This window comes from Podarcis muralis, chromosome 2 (assembly GCF_964188315.1).
Source record: "Podarcis muralis chromosome 2, rPodMur119.hap1.1, whole genome shotgun sequence".
NCBI classification, from domain to species: domain Eukaryota; kingdom Metazoa; phylum Chordata; class Lepidosauria; order Squamata; family Lacertidae; genus Podarcis; species Podarcis muralis.
The window spans coordinates 58,007,831-58,028,278 of NC_135656.1; the positions used below are offsets into that span (position 1 = coordinate 58,007,831).

At 39.1% G+C, this 20,448-nt stretch overlaps 1 protein-coding gene across 4 annotated transcripts in view; it reads left to right on the forward strand.

Moving 5' to 3' along the window:
- Nucleotides 1–15,315, forward strand: part of DDX46 (DEAD-box helicase 46) — a 34,932-nt gene extending 19,617 nt beyond the window's left edge. For 2 of the 4 annotated variants that reach the window (XM_028718067.2, XM_028718069.2), the window contains exons 16-24: nucleotides 329–491; nucleotides 588–781; nucleotides 2,213–2,350; nucleotides 3,380–3,529; nucleotides 4,530–4,706; nucleotides 8,631–8,849; nucleotides 9,659–9,803; nucleotides 11,986–12,059; nucleotides 13,701–15,315. In XM_028718067.2, the coding sequence (XP_028573900.1) occupies nucleotides 329–491; nucleotides 588–781; nucleotides 2,213–2,350; nucleotides 3,380–3,529; nucleotides 4,530–4,706; nucleotides 8,631–8,849; nucleotides 9,659–9,803; nucleotides 11,986–12,059; nucleotides 13,701–13,748 (1,308 nt within the window). In that variant the 3' untranslated portion in view covers nucleotides 13,749–15,315. Of the gene's footprint in view, nucleotides 1–328; nucleotides 492–587; nucleotides 782–2,212; nucleotides 2,351–3,379; nucleotides 3,530–4,529; nucleotides 4,731–8,630; nucleotides 8,850–9,658; nucleotides 9,804–11,985; nucleotides 12,060–13,700 lie in introns of all 4 variants that reach the window. The other 2 variants (XM_028718066.2, XM_028718068.2) reach the window with 1 other exon arrangement.
- Nucleotides 15,316–20,448: the final 5,133 nt, after the last annotated feature.

Sequence of the window (20,448 nt, forward strand, 5' to 3'; positions counted from 1 at the left end):
TCTATGAGCTGTTGTGCCAGGAAGCTTATATATAATGGGAGCTTCCTAGCAGCACAGCTCTTTCTTGTACTTCTTTCATAGGAGGGTGACTCCCCAACTCCCAAAAGCAAGAGAAGAAGAGCAGAGCCTTGACCCACTTGCTTAGATGCAGCTGTAGTTTTTCTTGCAAAATTTAGCAATTTGCACAAAATTAAAGCAAGAATCATAGAATTGAAATGGAAGAGAACTGTATATTGACTTACTTGATTTTTACTTCCAATATGACTGGAAGCCAATTTAAGCAATTATCCGTGAGATGCTGTCTCCTTAAACTATGTTGTTCTTTCAGATTGTCATAGAGGAGGAGAACAAGTTTTTGAAGTTACTTGAATTATTGGGACATTATCAGGAACAAGGAGCTGTCATTATATTTGTAGATAAACAAGAACATGCTGATGGATTGCTGAAAGACTTAATGAGAGCCTCTTATCCCTGCCTGTCTCTTCATGGAGGTAATGGGCATTTTTCAGTCATTACATCTATATAACTAGAGTAATGAAACCTGAATAATGTCATTTCTCAACATCTGTTTTGTGTGTTCTCCACAGGTATTGACCAGTATGACAGAGATAGCATAATCAATGATTTTAAGAGTGGAGTGTGCAAGCTTCTTGTGGCCACATCCGTGGCAGCCCGAGGTCTTGATGTAAAACATCTTATGCTTGTAGTCAACTACAGCTGCCCCAATCATTATGAGGATTATGTGCACAGAGCAGGCAGAACTGGACGAGCAGGCAACAAAGTATGTATGCAATATTTTTTATAAATAAACTGCTAAAAACAGTACTCTGATAAAGATGATTTTGTCTGCTGGAGGTGGAGAATTTGCAGAACACTGCAGGTGGATCATTTTTAAATAAAGGTATTTTAAATCTAGGAATGCGGGTGGCGCTGTGGGTTAAACCACAGAGCCTAGGACTTGCCAATCAGAAGGTCGGCGGTTTGAATCCCCACGACGGGGTGAGCTCCCATTGCTCGGTCCCTGCTCCTGCCAACCTAGCAGTTCGAAAGCACGTCAAAGTGCAAGTAGATAAATAGGTAGCGCTCCGGCGGGAAGGTAAACGGCATTTCTGTGTGCTGCTCTGGTTCACCAGAAGCGGCTTAGTCATGCTGGCCACATGACCCGGAAGCTGTATGCTGGCTCCCTCGGCCAGTAAAGCGAGATGAGCGCCGCAACCCCAGAGTCGGGCACGACTGGACCTAATGGTCAGGGGTCCCTTTACCTACATTAAATCTGATCTAAGTCATGATTTAAATCAGCAGGAAGTTCATTTTGACATTCATGTTTTCTGAACAAGCATGCGTTCTAACTGATCACTCAGATCAGAAGATGATAATGATAATAATCTTATATTGGTTTATAACCATATAAAGCCATTGTGTAACCTCAAGGCATAATTCAGATTCTTTTGGCCATGCATCCCACACCAGTTTTGTACTGTAGAATTATGTCTGCTTCAAGGCAACCATATTCATACGCAGGTACAGTAAGATCCCTGCAGTCCTGGAACAAATTAGCATGCTAATTCATGTTGCACTGAAGTATGGATAATGTCTATGTACAGCATATGTTTGCATTGTTCCAGTTTCTTTTTAAATGAGGTTATTTTTTAAAGAAGACCTTTTTATAACTGAAATGTAGAAAGATAAAATTAAGACTTAAAAATGTAAATTCTGGGTTGCTTCCAGTGCTATGCCAGTGGGAATCTGCTGGTGCAACAGATCTTCTGTTCCCTTTCCTCCCCCCCCCCCCAAATCTTCTCCAGAGTCCCCCCAACTGTCTTGACCTGATGAGTGGGCTGTTGCACACACAAAAGTTTCTTGCATCAGTGTATTTGACTTGTTGGATGCTGCCCCCTGTCTCTTGCTTTTAAAAAAAAGCTAAAAGTCAATCCTGGAATGCTATCAGGTCTTGTGGAAACCTTAGAAAAAGAACTGTGGTACCACGGAAGTCAGTGACTAGATTCCCATTGATTCACCTGTGGGTCAGGAAGTCACCACAAGATTAAAACAGACTGGTGTCTTGTGATTGCTCTTCTTAACCTGTCACCCTATTTGTTATATATTTGGTTGCCCCCAAACAGTGAATTAAGTTCTTCACATTAGCTTGGTGGATTCTTGTGTCCTAAAATATAACTGCCCCCAAAGTTTATACATAATATTTTATTAACAGGGTTATGCCTATACCTTCATTACTGAAGATCAAGCACGGTACGCTGGTGATATAATTAAAGCTTTGGAGTTGTCAAGTAATCCAGTTCCTCCTGAGCTGGAGAAGCTTTGGACCGACTTCAAAGATCAGCAGAAGGCTGTAAGTAATCCACTTTTCCGTTGTCTGATAATGTTTGTGCAAAGACAAAACAGTTGTTAAATAGGCTTCAGGTGGGCACTTGTTGGGACATAGTTTTAACGTGGCTTTTATGGGTTTGGAGCCAAAGTGTCTTCTGCTCAAGAACGCCTCCCACTTTGAGTGTTGGGAGAGAAAAGTGAAACTAATCCAAATATGTTTTTTTTCTGATTAAACAAACAGAAGCTTGAGGTCTGCCATAGAGCCTGCCTATTTGAGCACTGTGTGTCCTTGTTTGCAGGAACTTTGTTCCTTTTGCTTTTTGAAATCCAAGCTGTACTTTTAAAGTTTGGAGACCATGCTGTAGATTTAGGCCTGGTAATATAATGAGAAGGAGGTAAAAGAATGTAGTTTACTTCAGACTGCTGGTTTGGTGATGGCATTTTTGAGTGCTTTTTTTGTGCAACAACTTCTCACTAGTAGAAACCTAGAAAAGGGAGTGGCCTGTGTTTGACCTTTCTGCCTTGTGTTTTTGTTTTTACATCTAGGAAGTTTTATACATAAGGAGCAGTAAAAATTATCACCCACCCCCTACCTGCAGCTTGAAGTGGTGTACATATGCTTTTTGCTACATATGTAGATCATGCCTCGATTTATAGGCTGAAAAGCATTGCAGTTTCATTTTTTAGTTTTTTGTTAAAATGCTGCTTGGGTGTGCATGGAAATATCTAAAAAAGAATAAGGGTTCAGTGGATTTGTTCTTTTTGTTCCACAGGTGCCATGTAGTTATTTTTTAAGGTGAAATATATTTCTATTTTATGTGTGATACCTGTTAAATCTGCTTTTTTGTTTCTACATTTGGACTTTTTCTGCATATGGAATTTTTCTACCTGCATTATGTGTTGTGAGTGCTTAGCAGCACTTTAGCAGGATCAGCTCCCCCATTCATTAACATAAACAAGTATTGAAATATTTGCAATAGTCATGTTAAAAGCTAAGTTGGAATTTTTATATTGTGGAAGTGACTTCTGAACAAGGAGATTTGCCTTTTAGGAGGGGAAAACAATTAAGAAGAGCAGCGGGTTTTCTGGGAAAGGATTCAAGTTTGATGAAACTGAGGAGGCTTTGGCTAATGAGCGGAAGAAATTACAAAAAGCTGCACTTGGCTTGCAAGATTCAGATGATGAAGATACGGCAGTTTCAGTAAGTATTTAAATTTACTTTTTAGTATAGTATTCTCTTCATATATATACATAGTAACTACAGAATTGTGACTCACTTTTTCTGCTTCTGTTCTGATTGATTTCACAAAAACATGGTTGCTTGTTAGCTGAATTTCCTTTTTATATACAATTAAAAGGATTTTTGGCATTCAGATGCTTCATACTCTTTACATTAAATGGGAACTGAATACTGGATGGCATCCAACCTTGCACAAGTGGACATCCCCTTGTGCAGCAGGATTTTCCTGTCTTTACCTTTTGTAGGCCCCTGGGAGCTCCCAGGCTTCACTCCAGAAGATTGACAGATCTGCTGGATCAGATTTGGAGACATGTGGGGGGTTTCAGGGTTGAGGAAAGGATGGGAAGTCATATTACACAAGTGAAGTCCCTTGCACAGTTGGGCAGACATCACTGGATATTACCCGCTGTTTATAACAAAGAACCTTGTGAGACCTTGAAGACAAACAGATTTATTATACATAAACTTTTGTGGGCTAAAGTCCAGTCCACTTCATCAGATGCATTTGATGGAGTAGATTTTGGTCCATGACAGCTGTATGTCATAAGACATTTGTTACACTTCAAGGAGTCACAAGGCTCCTCATTGTTTTTTTCTGCAATAAACTAATTTATCTGCCTTTCTTGAAACTGCTTATAATGAAGGTCAGGCATGGTTTTCAAGTTTTGATGATTTTTCTGTTGCCTTTCATTCAAAATGAGTCTGTCAACACCCCAGGCCGAATTATTTCAGAGACTGATTCTTGCTTTTATTCATATAATAGGTGGAATTTGGTGTTGCACACATCAGATGGAACAATCCTGCCTCCACCGTGTGCTTTTCCGGGGGGTTCTGACCTCCCCCAGAGCCAATTCTGGGGGTCACACAGGGGGAGGAAAAGCCCTTGCACTGGGCTTCCATTGACGGAGTTGACCATAATTTCCAGAAACTTGAAATTACATTGTTTTTTCTTTTTCAATAGATTGACGAGCAGATTGAAAGTATGTTCAATTCAAAGAAAAGAGTAAAGGACATGGCATCATCTGGCGGGACATCTAACGTTCCTGCCCCAACAGCAGGAAATGCAGAAAAGTTAGAAATTGCTAAGAGATTGGCATTGAGAATCAATGCACAGAAGAATCTTGGAGCCGAGGCACAAGTATTGGTCTCTTTTCAATTTAAGGTCACCCTCCTTTACAAAGAAAACATTTCTAAACTTTTATTGAATATGTTATATGTTGCCGACTGCATCCAGTAGAATTCTCATTATCTGGACAACCCTAAGAGAGACACACATTTACACTGGGGTAAAAATGATGTAGACATTGTTTACAGAGTTCTGTATTAAAAAATGCTCAGTTTTGATTGACACAAAACCATACAGTCCAAGTTAAGTACTATTGAAAAAGGAGTAAAAAATTCACATTCCCTTTTAATGCCTTTCTGTGGTTCTATATATGTAACTATCCCAGAAGTGAGGAGTGTAGTATTTATTTTGAATAGCTGCTACAGCAGGGATGAAGAACCAGATGTTGCTGGGCAGTCTAGGAATTTGATGGCCTGGTTAGCAGAGCAGAGGGGCACAGGGCATGAAAAGGAATTCATATATGGGAGGTCCAGATAACCAAAAGTTCCACTGCATATATGTTGGCAATATTTGAAGTGTTTTTGATGTGACTGTTGATGCAGAAATTCAAAGTATTAGTGCCAATAACTGTGCCAACTATGAAAGTTATAAATACCTTAATAATTTTTTAAGGTCCCTAAAAAAAGTCATTAACCATATTTGACATGTAAATATGCCTTTTTAACAAAAGTTCTTTATAGAATGGTATTTCTGCATGAACAGTTTTTTTGTGGTTGGCTGTTAGCATGCTCAGTATCAGTGATTACCAAATAAGAATTTTCTCATTTTTGTCATTCTCATATTTTTTTTATGAACGCTTCAGTCCCAGCTTGGGATAGATAGCAAAAAATAGGTCCCTATTTAGTCCCAGAGGACATTAAATAAAATTAAGTAATATGTTTGTTGACCAAAAAACAATGGAAATAGAAAAGGGAAAAGAAAAGAAAAAAAGAGAAAAAAATGCACCAGTACTATAAATGTGTATGTACTAATGCTAAACAGGTCCAACACACTTCAGCCATAAAGTTAATATCTGAAAATATAAGGTGACTTCTGTTTCAGTGTATCTGAAGAAGTGTGCATGCACACGTAAGCTCATACCAATAATAAACTTAGTTGGTCTCTTAAGGTGCTACTGGAAGGATTTTTTTTATATGAAAATGGGTTACCGTTCATATACTTTTTGCTCTGCATGAGCCACTTCCTAGGTGAGCAGTATTTTGCCCACTATGTGTGTGCAATGTGGAGAACATGCCAGAATCATGAGTTAATGCAAAGTTCCCGGAAAACCTTAAACAGGATCTCTTTTCTCTGCAACAATATTTTGGCACTTATTTTTTTTGTCTGAGCTATCTTCTCCTCTGACTTACTCTAACCAGTCTAGGAACATAGAGGGAATCATACTATAATGGCCAGTGTTGGCCATGCCGCCACAGTACTAACAGGGAGGGGAGTAGGACACATGCCCTGGTTGCTGAGACAGCTGTGCGGACGCTCCCTGCCTTGCTGTGCGGCAGTGAAACTGCCACAGTGCAGTAAAATCGGGAGCATTCCCATTGCTGAAGCACCTCAGTCACTTTTTCCTATCTTGGCATGCTGAAATAATTTCATTGCATGGCAAGAGAGTGTGTTGGCTCAGTTGTCTTGGTAACAGGAGGCATTAAAATGCTACAGAATTTATTTGCTGCTCTTTCAGCGCAGACTCTCAGAGCAACTAACAGTCATAACATAAAACTAAACAGTAAAAATTTAGTTACAATCATAAATAAATAAATGCAGTAGAGCAGTAAAACCATATGAAAAGTCTCCTGTCACAGCAAAAAAAGAGCAACCAGTTATAGCAGCTAGTTGAATGATCAGTGACTGGTTGGGATCATTCAGAGAATAAGTAGCATGCCATTCAGATTATCACTAGCAGGTGAAAGACATCACCATACTAATTTTATATTACTTTTGGGTGTAATCTATTCAATTCTATTGGTCCTTGGATTTTATGTTTGGGGTGAGTTCATTTTGCTAAGAAGCGGAGGATTTTTCTCATAGAAGGTATTTCATGGTACAGTGGTACCTCGGGTTACAGACTCCGCTAACCCAGAAATAGTACCTTGGGTTAAAAACTTTGCTTCAGGATGAGAACAGAAATTGCACGGCAGCGGCAGTGGGAGGCCCCATTAGCTAAAGTGGTACCTCAGGTTAAGAACAGTTTCAGGTTAAGAATGGACTTCCAGAATGAATTAAGTTCTTAACCCAAGGTACCACTGTACTAGGATAAAACCCCATTCAAAACTTAGGTCAGAATCCAAAGATGCATGCAACTAATTGCATACAGAAAATGCGGGTGTGGATTTCTGGAACAGCAGTGTTTGGAACAGAGGAGTTACAAATACAGTTTTTTGCCTTGCATTGTTTTGTATAACAAAAGCATCCTGAAACCCTTGGGCTTTTTGGATCCCCACCACTTGGTTGCTGATACAGAGTTGCAACCTAGGAAAGGGACTCATGACTTGGGGGCAGCTGTTTTGAGAAAGTGATTAATCCTGTTCCAGATTCTTTTCCTCTTATTATAAAGCTGTTATTCTGCAAACAATACAACACAATACAGTTTAGGCCATGTTTTTAGACATACCTGTATGTAAACCCGTGCAAAATTGGACAAGAGCATGCTAATGCTTTTCAGCATTTCCGTTTAAAAGCACAATTGGTAGCAAAATGCTGTTTTAGTTCTGTTAGGCCAAACTTGATGTGATGGGGCAGCCATGTTTATTTAGGAATATGTCTCACTTTCATGCCTTAATTGGGCAGACATAAAAAATAGTACATGGATGAGGGAAGCTAGGCCATCCCTTACTTTGCCTTGTGCTCCATTGCTTCAAAACACTCCCAGCCAACTCTAATATCTGAAGTGGGGAGAAAAATGCTTGCAGCAGAGGAAGCCAGCCGTGTCAGGCAAAGGAAAGAATAGCTCTCCTCACTGGCATATACTGCTAGGTGCAAAAAACAAAATAAAATAAAAATTCAAAAAGGACAGATGTTCCGCTTCATACTTGAATGCATGTAGCTGCTCCAGTCACTTATAATTTGGCCCATAGCTGACCTGCCCAGTTGATAATGTATTGATGAGTTTAAGTCTGTAATGAGAGCAGCTCCACTGTTAAAATTTCAGGGTCTAACGATATATGAACAAGATCACTCTTGGAAAATACACTGTGTTGTTTATTATCTAAATAAAAGATATATCCAGTAGATTGTCTGTAGATTGTCACAGCAGTGGCCCTAGCCTGCATTATTTATTCTGGCAGTTCCTTCCAAAACCTGGGCACGTCACATCTGCTATGACCTGGATTATAGCTAGTGCATTTCTGACCACACTGTGTTTGATTTCAGGCTTAACTTTGAACACCAAGACCGCATGGTTCTGCTCATAATTGTATCAATTTTTTATGTGAGGTGTGCTGTGCTTATATATATATATTTGCTACTAGAATGCAAAGACTGTCTGAAGGCCCGTTTTTATGATTAAAAATAGCAGTTTATGGCACTTTAAAAATTAAGAAATTTATTATGGCATAAACTTTTATGGTTCATCATCCATGAAAGCTTATTCAATAATAAACTGGTTAGCCTTTAAGGTACCACAAGCATTTTGGTTTCCAGTCTTTTTAACTGCTTTTGCTGCAACAGGCTCGCATGGCTACCCATCTGGGAATTTATGAGATTAGTTATCCTGGGATAATATTGTCTTTGTTTCAATTCAACATTTGTTTCGCTTGTACATCCAAGGGGGCTTGGGATTAGTCAGTGATAGGGACGTCTCATTTGTGCAGGTTTAGAATATATATGCACAGATGGTTATGAAACAACATTCATATGCTGATAAAATTCTTGTACTACCTTGTGCTGTGGTATGTTTCTGAAATTTGTTTTGTTTTGTTTTATTAAAAAAATACCTTATTACAGGATGTGATGCAGCAAGCTACAAATGCTATCCTGAGGGGTGGCACCATTCAGGCTCCAACCGTATCTGCAAAGACCATTGCAGAACAACTGGCTGAGAAGATCAATGCCAAGCTGAATTACGTGCCCATAGAGAAACAAGAGGAGGAAAAACAGGAAGGCGGACAAAATGAATCTTTTAAAAGATATGAGGAAGAACTGGAGATCAATGATTTCCCACAGGCAAGATTTTGTGGTGGTGGATTCTTCATATTGCAATGGTGGTTGGATAGCTCAGGTCTCTAGCTGGGAATCTAGTAGACAGTTTCTTGCTAGCATAGTTTCTTAATTGCCATATCCATCCTTAATATTATCAACTGTTTAACTGCTGCTGTGCAACTATGGACTTTCTCACTAGTCAGCAGCATTTGTGGTTTAATGAAGGATTGAAACTTTCACACTGGAAAAGATATTCTTCCACTAAATAAGATTTCCTTACTTTTTGTTTTCTGACCAATATATTTTTTGTTGTCTTGAAAATTACTTTAAAAATATGTCAACTATATTCACACTTAATAATCTATTGACATTCTGCCAAATAATTTTTCTTTCCAACTCATAAAGGCACTTCAGAAGCTCACTGCAGAGACTTCATTCATGAACAAAACTACACTTCCACCAGGGTGGTTTTTAAATAAGAGATTATCTGAGGAAAGCTTGCACATATGTATAGCTGTCTTCTGATAATGTTTTATATAGACTATTTCTGATACATTAAGAAGTGTTTAGCTTTTTAAAATTGTCCTGCATAGTGATGAGAGAAAAGAACTATTAAATGGTGCTTATTGTATTTTTTATAAAATGTTATTTATAATATTTTTTTAAAATTTTAAATATCAAAGCATTAATCACTTACACTATCTCCCCATTTCTGGTTTCCGGTCATTCTGTTATGCTACTTACTGTGAAGTCCCTTTGTTTAGAAATCCACTTAGCCTTTTTAGATTTAATACTTAGCATCTTTCCTTTTCTTTGCTTCTTTTGTTTTACAGACTGCCAGGTGGAAAGTAACATCAAAGGAAGCCCTGCACAGAATAAGTGAATATTCTGAAGCTGCCATTACAATCAGAGGAACATACTTTCCTCCAGGCAAAGAGCCCAAGGAGGGAGAACGAAAAATTTACTTGGCCATTGAGAGTGAGTATTGCTAATCATTTCCACTAAAGCAATATATTTAGTACAGTCTAACAATTGTTATGGGAAAACTCCCATTACAGCCGACTGGTGAATGTAAAATGAATGCCACATAGGGCGTGTTTTTAGCAAGCATTGCAGCTAACAATTCTGTGTCCAGGGCAGCTGTTTACCAGCTCCATCTGGTACGCAGGCTAAGACTCTATCTGCCCACAGACTGTCTCGCCAGAGTGGTGCATGCTCTAGTTATCTCTCGCTTGGCTGTAGTGATTAACCACACAGTCGATTTGACACAAGCCAGTATTCAGGAGGGTACATCTGCAACGAGGTGTGGAAAACCAGCAATATTGAGCAGTTTCAGGAGTCAACATGGTCTGACATTTCCCTGTGTGCCCACACCAGCAGAGGGCTCACTGTTGACCAGAGTGTCCAAAATTGCTGACAAGAAGAAATTAAAGGAGCAAGTTGAACAATAGTAGCTTTTACATTTTTAAATACTGCCATCTGGACTTCCCATTGGTTCACCTGGAGATGAAGGACAATGGATGTGTGTTCCGGTTACAGTGGTTACTGTGAAAGTGCATGGAGTTCAAACAAGCTGCCAGCTCATTACAAGCCACCTTTCCCATCAACCAGCCAGCGACTTGACCTTCTAAAGATATTTGCAATGATTTGTCAAAAGCAAGGGGAAGTGCAGGGCTTCTAGTGGTGGCATTTTTAAGCTGGAGCAAAACAAGTACCCAGTCTTGACCAGGGTAACACACCAGAGTAGATTCAGGTTTGTCCTCCCCAACCGGAAATGCCCATAAAGTAGCAGGATGAAATGTCAGTGGTAGACAGGGCCTGTTCCCTGTATTTCTCTCAACTAAAGGGGGGTGAGCACACTCCACTGCATTGTTCTAGTTCTAAGACCAACACCAGACACTCCTGGCAGCCTCAGTTATTGGAGCAGGAATCTTCCATATTGTCAGATGTTTCCATGTGATGGGGAGGGGAGCCACATTCGGGCCAGCTCCAAGAACTTAAAAGCTCTAAGGCATATACAAATTTGTATCACATCTTGCATGTACAGGTCATCTCAGCAAATGGGGCTCTTGGGATGCAGCAGGTAATGGCCTCTGCACATCAGCCACCATTTTACTTTTGGCTCCAGCTAGGAGGATGGTAAGGGACACAGGTGGCGCTGTGATCTAAACCACTGAGCCTTGGGCTGGCCGATCAGAAGATCGGCAGTTTGAATCCCCACAACGGAGTGCGCTCCCGTTGCTCGGTCACATGACCCGGAAAAACTGTCTGTGGACAGACGTCGGCTCCCTCAGCCAGTAAAGCGAGATGAGCGCTGCAACCCCAGAGTGGTTCACAACTGGACTTAACTGTCAGGGGTCCTTTACCTTTTTGGGTTTTTTAGGAGGATGGTAAAAAAGATTCTACAAGCCTCTTTTCCTACCTCTTATCTAACCAATGTCAGCCATAGCCATAAGACGCTGCCAGTGTAACTTCAGGATGTTGAATTCTTAGTTACAGGCACATCTCACTCTTTTCTTTGGGGGCATTTGCAGCCCATCATTGAGTAGGCCTCCTTTCAGATCACCACCCACAGGGCTGGAAAAAGCGAGTCGAGTCCCACCATCAATCACAAAATGCACATACTGATCAGAGTTATACAAGATAGAGCTGATAATTTGAAGGAAGTGAAGAGCAGGGTTTCCTTTATTTAATCAAAGTGTGCAGGCAGTTTCATATGGGGAGCCACTGTTTTAGACCTAAACTATTTTAATGGCTTTTAAATTTGGTGTAATGTTATAGAAAGAGAGGAGTGTATCACTTCTGCATAGCTATTCAGACATACAAAACTCACTAAATATGTAAACCTGGCAAGCACGTTCCCATACGTATATCCTTGTTATTAATTTTGGTGGGGACTCCATGCAAACCCCATGGATTTAAGGCGACATGAGGGTGCTTGTTCCATTGTTCACTAATTTCTTCTTTCTGTTTTTGCCGAATTTCTTGGTAATGTGAATATGTGCAGAAAGCACATTTTGAAACTTAATGTAGGTTTAATGTCACAATATACGAATTATTGGATTACTGAAGCACTTTCATGGTTACCAACACAATGTGATTCTTCTGTTGGCATGCTTCGTCCTTGATGATTTAATTTTTGTTTACTTTCTGCTTTCAGGTGCCAATGAATTGGCTGTGCAGAAAGCAAAGGCAGAAATCACCAGGCTTATCAAAGAAGAGCTTATCAGACTGGTAGGTGAAATAGTCATAATTTTTGTCTGAAATTCCAGGTATTTCATAGCAGTTATCAGTGGTGGGGAGCAGCTCACCCACGGGCTTAATTAGGCCTTTCAGGCTTCTCCTTTTGACATGTTGCATGAGTTTGGTCTAAACCACGCCCACCTCTCCGACACCTGACACCGTGTGACAGCAGGTGAGGGGCAGGTAAATTCACATGGCTAAAATGTGAAGGAATAAATAGGAGGGCAGCCAATTCATCCTTTCCAGCCACTCATAGAATTTGGCACTTTGGTATCTTTTTCTGTTGCCCTGCCAAATTAAAAAAAGCACCAGATTAAAGGAAGAATCGGGAATGCATTTCTTCTTTTGCAGCAACAACTTGAATTCTGGGGTTTTCCTTTTGATCTTAGAAGTGTATTAAGCTAGAGCTGCAAAGGAAAAATCAGGAGCATGCTTAGAGATTCAAAGGAAAATCACCTGATGCCATATGACAGGTGGGCAGCCCCACCCATGTGTAGAAACTGCTCAAGGAGCATGAAGGAATTCTGGATTAGCCAGATGCAGTTTGCCACTTGTGCTATAATTCTGCAATACTATCTGGACAGATTAATCCTATGAAGTTCATGGAGGGCGGGGGAGACTCGGGGTGAAGTAGCCTCCACTTCCAAAGCCCTACCAGGTTTATGCCAGACAGGACAAAATATAGTTGTGTGGGTGGCTTCTTACCTAATCCTCCCTCTTTTTCCCTCACCAATTCTTTTGTTTGAAAAACCCTCCCATTGTTTCCAGTGGGAGGGGAAATAACCTATACCAGCTCCAGAACTGGTATAGTTACTCCTGCGTTCTCGAGGCATTTCTGGGAAATGGAGGAGCTTTGGATCCAGGAGAGCCAGTGCCTCCCCCAATCTGCCCTGACATGCTCCTGTAATGACTCGCTTTGTTTTACTGCCTTCTGAGCAGAGGACAAATAAGCTGTGGCACAGGGCTTTGTGCTGCTGAACCAGTGAGGCCTCTGAGCATGGTCCTCCCTTTCTAGTCATGGAGAGGCAGGTTCAAGTTATTCAGCGGCCTCCCAGGCGCCCTCCACAGAAGCATAGGGTTGCTCCCTTAAGCTATTTAAACTTAATACCTCAAATCCAGAAATACTGGACCAGTCAGCCCCCCAGTGTTCTTGCTAGTCTGTTATAGCAACAGATAGAGACAGAATACTGTGAGGATTTTGCTATTAGAGACATCGCTCCAAGGGGTTAACAAACATATCCTTGTACATTAAAAAAATTAAGAGGGTTGCATATGTGCTTCTTTGGAAACATCTCTTACCTTTCCATAGAAGACAACTGATTTATTTCCTTTTGTAAATTGAAGCTTTCTTTTTTTTCCAAAACCAATGTTAATAATTTTCTGCTCTGTATCGTGTTTCTTTTGGATTCGGATTTGGGATTCTTTGTTTATTCCAGGGTGAGCTGACTTCAGACACTTAAGCTCACAATCAAATGCTTTATTGAGCTTTCCATTATGTGTTTCCTTGCCCTCAGACACTCTTGTTTTGCTACACTGTAATATACTTTTGTTACTGTTTTTATAGTTGAGTTGGCTTAGAAAGTATGCTAACTACATGTCTGATTAATCGTATACTGCTTTCTTCTCTTACAGCAAAATTCATACCAACCAACCAACAAAGGAAGATACAAAGTTTTATAAATATTTGGAGTAAATATGTCTGCCAGTTTTCATTTGTGAAACTTGTCATTTCTGTTTATCTTTGCTATTTACACTGCTCATTGTAAATTACATTTTTTAATGTAGTCATGCTGGATTTTTTTAAAGATCAAAATTACTTTTGTCAGGGGGTCCTTTTCTGTGCAGATTACAACAGTTTCAGGAGGGCATAATTGAAGGTTTTTTTTAAAAAAATTGTGTGCTTCTAAGTATAGGGAATAAAGTCAGTTACAACTTTTATGGACAACTAGTATAAGCTCAGCTTGAAAAATCTTAAACAGGGGGTGGTAGTTGTACTTCAACAAAGGTTGAAGTTTCCCACCTTGCATAGAAAAAACCTCCCTTGCCCATCTTCCTCCCATTCCGAGTTAGATCAGTGAGAGGCATGTGAACTTCTAGAACCATATAAATGGCCTGGAAATTGTGAGTACTTAAACTCTTAATGGACTTTGATGCATAAGGATAACAAAAGTAGTGTCTGTATATTTTCCTGCAAAATGAGAAATTTGGAAGATTTAAATAAGTTTTCTATACATGTCTGGTTTTAGGAATTAGCAAAAAAAGTTTTTTTTAAAAATTGAACTTCTTATTTAATGAGAGAAATCGTACTTCCATTACATGAGAAATCTTTTCCATAAGGGAAGTACAGAATTAGTCAAGCTTATTGTGAATGTGTGTGTATATATATTCTTTAATTATTTCCCCCCATTTTTCTGTGTCGGCATATGAGAAAATAGTTTGTCAGTCACCTCCAATGTTGGTGGCGATTGTATCAGAATATGGTAGCCTACTTGAGACAGTCTCTGACCTGTAGACACTTAACTGAGAACTTAGTCTAACGCTCCCTGGTTCCAAAGCTGTTCTATTTTCCACTTCTTATCACATTAACATTTATGAGAGAATTTTTCTCAAATTCTTGTAATTTTGCCTTTATTATTGCATCACTGGTGGTACCTGTGTAAACAATGGCAGTAATAATTGGAGCTGAAAATTTGTCCAGTTTTGAAATGTCTGTCTTGTAGAAGGGTGCAATGCTATTGGGCAAAATCTAATTTTAATATGTAAAATGTACATTGATATAAATAAATCAGGATCTAAATTTAATAAACTGGAACACCAAAACAAGCTCATGTGTTTTTCAAAGCATGAATTGCCTTTAACTGTGTTGGACTTCCCAAAATATTTTGCCAGATTAATGACATGTGTTGTACTGATTTTATGCTTCACTTTTCAACAGCTTTGACTTGCCATGTGGTAGGACTGTAGCTGTTTTGTTTTTAAAAGAAAATCTAAAACACTTTCACTGGGCTGTAAGAATTCATGGGAAGGTGAGGAGATTAGCAGGGGCATGATTATGCTGTTAAATACTTTGCGATGGGAACTACTTTGAGAAGCCATGATATTGGAAACATTTCATTTGAGAAGATACTTAATTCTTTCTATACCTGTCATTTTCAGTTTTAGAATGAATACAAGGTCTTTGTAAAGAAAATTTCATTATATGTGTGTTTTCTAACTTCCTCATAAAATAAAATAAAACGTCGTTGTGTATTCCTTTTCTGAAAATATTGAATAGCTAAGGTTTTTTCCTTACTTGGCTCAGACTTGGTATTTCACTCCAGCAGTTCAGCTACATTTTTAAAAGGAAGGTTAAATGTCAGGAGCTCTCTGTGATAAGCAACAGGTCACAAGAACTACAGTTTCAAATCTAGAAACACTGAAATGCTTTAAAACTAAGGTTGAATTTTTCTCATCTGGATCTGAGCTTATTTTGGTTTGAGACGTGGATGTTTTCTTGAGTCAGCCAGCTTCTGCTAAAAGAAAAGTACATGCATATTTGTAGACATAGTGGGTGCTATGCCAAATATAGGAGGTGTTTTTGTCAGTACATACACATTTGCTACCTCTGTGGAAATTGACATAGAAAGTGATACGCTGGATCAGACAAAAAGTCCATCCTGTTTCCCACTGGAAATCTTTGAAGTCTGCTTTGACTTTTAGCATCCTGAATAATACCATATCATCTGCTTACTAAACTACTTTATGCAACACTTCCTTTTACGTGTATAATTTGTACAAAGTTTGTAGGCTGTTAACTGTTTTGATATTTTATTCTTTAAAATGTGTAGTGTTATAGAATTGAAATTAATAATAATGAAGCTATGCATAAAAATGAAATACTTTTTGACAACTTGAGTTTTAGGTATTGATGAGCCATCAACTTGTAAGCTTGCTTTTGCTTTGCTCCCCATATATTCTCTCTTTCTTCTTCCTTGGATTCTAAATAATCTGTTCAACTTGTCCCTATAGCTATGTTTCCTGCTTGTTTCTGCTTTTTATATTGGCTAATTCTTTTCATATTCTACTTACATTTCTTCTGTTAACATTTAAATGCCTTCATTCTTGCAGCTCCACTTATTTATCTGCTGCTCCACACACTCTTCGCTCCTGTAATGTCCACAGGATTATATCCTCCATATCCTGAGCTTCTCTCTTCTTGCTTGCTGCTCCCTGTCATTGGAATTCTTTACCACCTGACATCTGGCTGGCTCCTTCCTTTTATTTGTTTATAATATTTTTATCTGCTGAGCCTGTTTCCGGTTTTAAGCTTTTTTATTTTTATATATCAGTGTTTTTTATTGTAAGCTTAACTGATACTGATGTATGAGAAGGGTGGGGTACAAGTATTTAAAAATAACAGTTCCTGATTTAAAAAATGTGCCTCTCTTTATACTAGCATCTTCTAACTGTTCTCAAACATCTACCCCTTTCCTTTCACTTCCCTCCCCTGCTGTGTCTTGCCTATGATTTAAGCTCTGATGGCAAAACCTTTTGTCGTCTTATGTAATGTATTTAGTCTTGAAAGATGCTTTGCAAATCTTATACCACTTGCAACTTGCTATCATCTGTTGGTAACATTTTATGTTAACATAATGGGGAGAGTGTTCCTGCGTGTGCATGCACGTTTATTTAATATATTTCTACCCCGCCTTTTAGGGCACGTTTATTTGCTTGCTTTTCCAGTCACATGACTGAAAAGGAATGTGCTGCTCCTATGATTATTTTTCTTGACCAAGATCTCTTCCAAATATGGTATCTGCTTAAACAAGTTTGTGTTCTTAAAGGCTAGAATAGAAGAAATTCTGCCTTCTACTTAACCCTGGTTTAGGACAGGAAAAATGCATTTTTGCTCAGCACTCTTGACTGAAAAATGTAAAATCCATAGATCAACCTTAAAATTATTTTTTAAACTGTTTAAAGATAACTTACTGTGCAGTCCTGTATTTATCTAGTCAGAAGTAAGTCCCAATGGGACTTATTCCTGGGGAAGGGAGTGCAGGATTGCAGCCTTAATTTTAGGGTTTAGTAACTTCTTTGTTTAGAAAGCATGCTTTAAAATAAATTACTACTGTGAAGGTAGCTATTGATCAATATAGAGGAAATTATAGGGGTGCAGGGAAAGGACATGACTGACTGCTCTGGGAATCAGAAAAAATAGTTTGCAATTTGCAAGGCTAAGGATTGATGGTGTCTTCTGCATATGCACACACTACTCATTTTTTGTTATGTTGAGTTTCTTTACGCAGGTTAGAGAGGACTGTAATTCAGTGATATATAAATAAAATATCTACTTTTCCTACCACTGACTGAAAAAAGATTAACTCCCTCCACCTCTACATTGGAGGAGTAGTAAAAGGAAGAAGAGGTTCAGTCAGAAAAACTATTCAAGCTATGTAAAGCTGTATATGGAGAAAAAGCCATTCTTTAAGGGATGTCTTCTATGTCTTACAAATATGACTTGATGCGATGTCTGCTTTTTTGCTGCAGACTTCTGGGGAGGCCACAGATAAGATTAAAATCAGTGAGGCAGAAATAAGTCTCATACATAATTAACAAAATCATTATGGAGCACAAAAGCTGGTTTGACTGAAAAGGTTTCTGTGCTACTTCTTCCTGCTACTTAGTGTTCCGTAAACATGCAAAAACTCATACTACTGTTACTTCAGCCCTTTCTAATTCTTCCCAAGATCAAGGCTTTGGTTTGAGGTAAGATAAATTACTCATTTCTGCAGCTGCTTTTATTCCAAAGGTCTGAAATATTTTTAACAATCCTATCTCAGCTAGAGAACAAAAGCCATCACATAACCCAAGAGGGGAAGGTCATGTCCATTTTTTTTAAAGCCACATTCTTGTTGAAAAGCACAGCCAAACAGCCTATTTAGTCTGGTAGAAAATATGGGTTTCCTGAGGAAATTCTGTGGTGTGTCTATAATAATACAGAGCTCTTGTGGTGAAAATATTACACGTGCGTGTAGGCAGCATCTGCTGAACCCAAGATTTAAAGGGCACCTTGTTTCTCAGGCTACCTCATTCTGTTTGCCCTGGCATATAATTCTAGCACATTTACCAACCTTGCTCTTTACAGGGTATTTTATTTTCCAACATGTTCATGCAAGGAGTGGGAGAGTTGGTGGTAGTGTGCAAGCAGATGTAATGTAACAGCACCTAAAAAACTAAGCACAACTCTCCTACAGGCCTAAGCCCCCTCTGAATTTGGCTGTTGTGCTATATGAAGAATGGTGCTCCTGATAGCAGAATATATGTGCTAGTAGGCTGCCACAATTGGATGTCACCCAACTACTTTGGCTTTCACCCACTACTGTAATGAATACATTATAGAGATGTAAGGAAGTGATTTAAAGTACAGAATGTGCATTTTCATGTATTGATAGAGTGCTGTGGTACATGGTTTTTTTAAGCATATCAACCTGATATTACATAAACTTTCCACAGTAGTTTGTTTATCATTCAATATCCTTAGCTTTCCCTTGTATCAGAAACCTGAGCCAGAGCAGCAGGAGGACATCATGTTTGCTTTCCACTATGTCAATGTTTGAGGTCCACCAGCCCATCAATGGAGCAGTTCTTAAGTATACTGAAATTCATTCGTTTCCCAAAATTCAGGACACCCAACCTATTTGGTCTACCACTGTGGCAGCAGTACAGAAGATGGTGATCTGACCACACAGCTAACATTGTATATATATTTATAATGTATATATTTTTACACCTGCCAACTTGGGGTAATTTTCCATTCATCTGCTGAAGTGGGCTCTAGTCCATGAAAGCGACTATAATTAATTGCTTAGTCTTTAAAGTTGCAGCAACACTGCTGTTTTTGCTGCAACAGTTTATTACCTGTTTGGAAACGCATGGCAGTAATTCATTAAGTAATAGTCTGACATGATAGATGCCTTCTTGCCAATCCCAGTAATTCCAGGCGAAAATATAATCCAGTTTAAATAGAAATACAGGCAACTCATTCCTAAGAATATGTTCTAACTAGCACTGAACAATGAGTGGTAATTCAACCCTAGTATTCCCCAGTGTAGTAATGCTGTGGGCTGTTATGTGAAATGTGAAGCAGAGTCCCTTAGTCCTAGGAGGAAGGTAGCAGACGTGGTTTAACGATTCTGCTGCTGAGAGGGGCAGGGAACTAGACAGGGTTAAGAGGGAAAAAATATGAAGTGGCACGGTTGGTGCTTGCCTTAATTATGAGAGGAGACGATTCTACAGAGATGGTGCCACAACAGAAAAGGCTCTCATTCTGCTTGTCATCTCTCTAGGCTGCTGCACAACCAGGAAGGTCTCATCAGCAGACCTTAATGACAGCTCAGGCCAACACATAACAAAGCACTCCCTTAGGTAGCCTGATTTCAGGTTGTTTAAGGGTTCACATGTTTTTGTTAGATGTTACAAGGAAATAGCACTCATATGAGGGTGGGGCATCAGTTTTGTCTTTTACAATTGTTTGGTCCTTAGACTAGACAAAATTATGTGCTAGTCTGGTAGCTCACAGAATCTAGTTGCTAGAGATAGAAGCTAATAGTTTTCAGTGGGGTTTGCCTGCAACCAACTATGGCCATCCTATGAGTTTATAAATCAGAATGAAATTCCATTAATGTAAACATGCATTTATGTGGATACATTTGTACATCAATGTGGTGGCAGAGGAGTTTACACTATTGTCACACAAAAGTAGGACCTGTTTTAACTGAAGGAAGAATGAATATGTTGTCAACAAGAATAACTGATGTTTCTGCCACCATGAATATGTGCAGATAAATTATGAAGGTTTATGTTTCCCTAATCCTTGGTTTTGATATTGGGATGAAGGGTCCAGCATTCACCAGTATTCACGGATTCTGTGCTTCAGCTCATATTCTAAAAGGAGTCCATTTTATAGCAAGCCTTTCTAAGGAAAGAGCCAGCAAGGGAACTGCACTCTGGCTCCATTCCGCTTGCAAGCGTTATGAAGAGTGCAGTAGATTAATATTTAATTGTTTATTTGCTGCTGCAAAGACTCTGCTGCCTCATGCTGCATGTACCCAGCTACTTATGGGTAATGTGTGGCAGCAGGGTAGCAGCTGTCTTCCCTGTTCAAAATAACACAAGGTTTTGTGTTTTTTTTAATCCACACAATGTCTTCCTTAAAAATAGTCTTTAAATCTAATGCTTATTTATACTGTGTGTGTGTGTGTAAAGGAAGTAAGGTGGCCCTTTTGAAGGGAATGCTGTAAAATAAATTTAGTTTTGAGGCAGATATGCTATTGATACTAACCCTTCACATGCCCACATCAGAAGATAATTTAAAAACACCAGAGTCCTGGTGGTGACACCC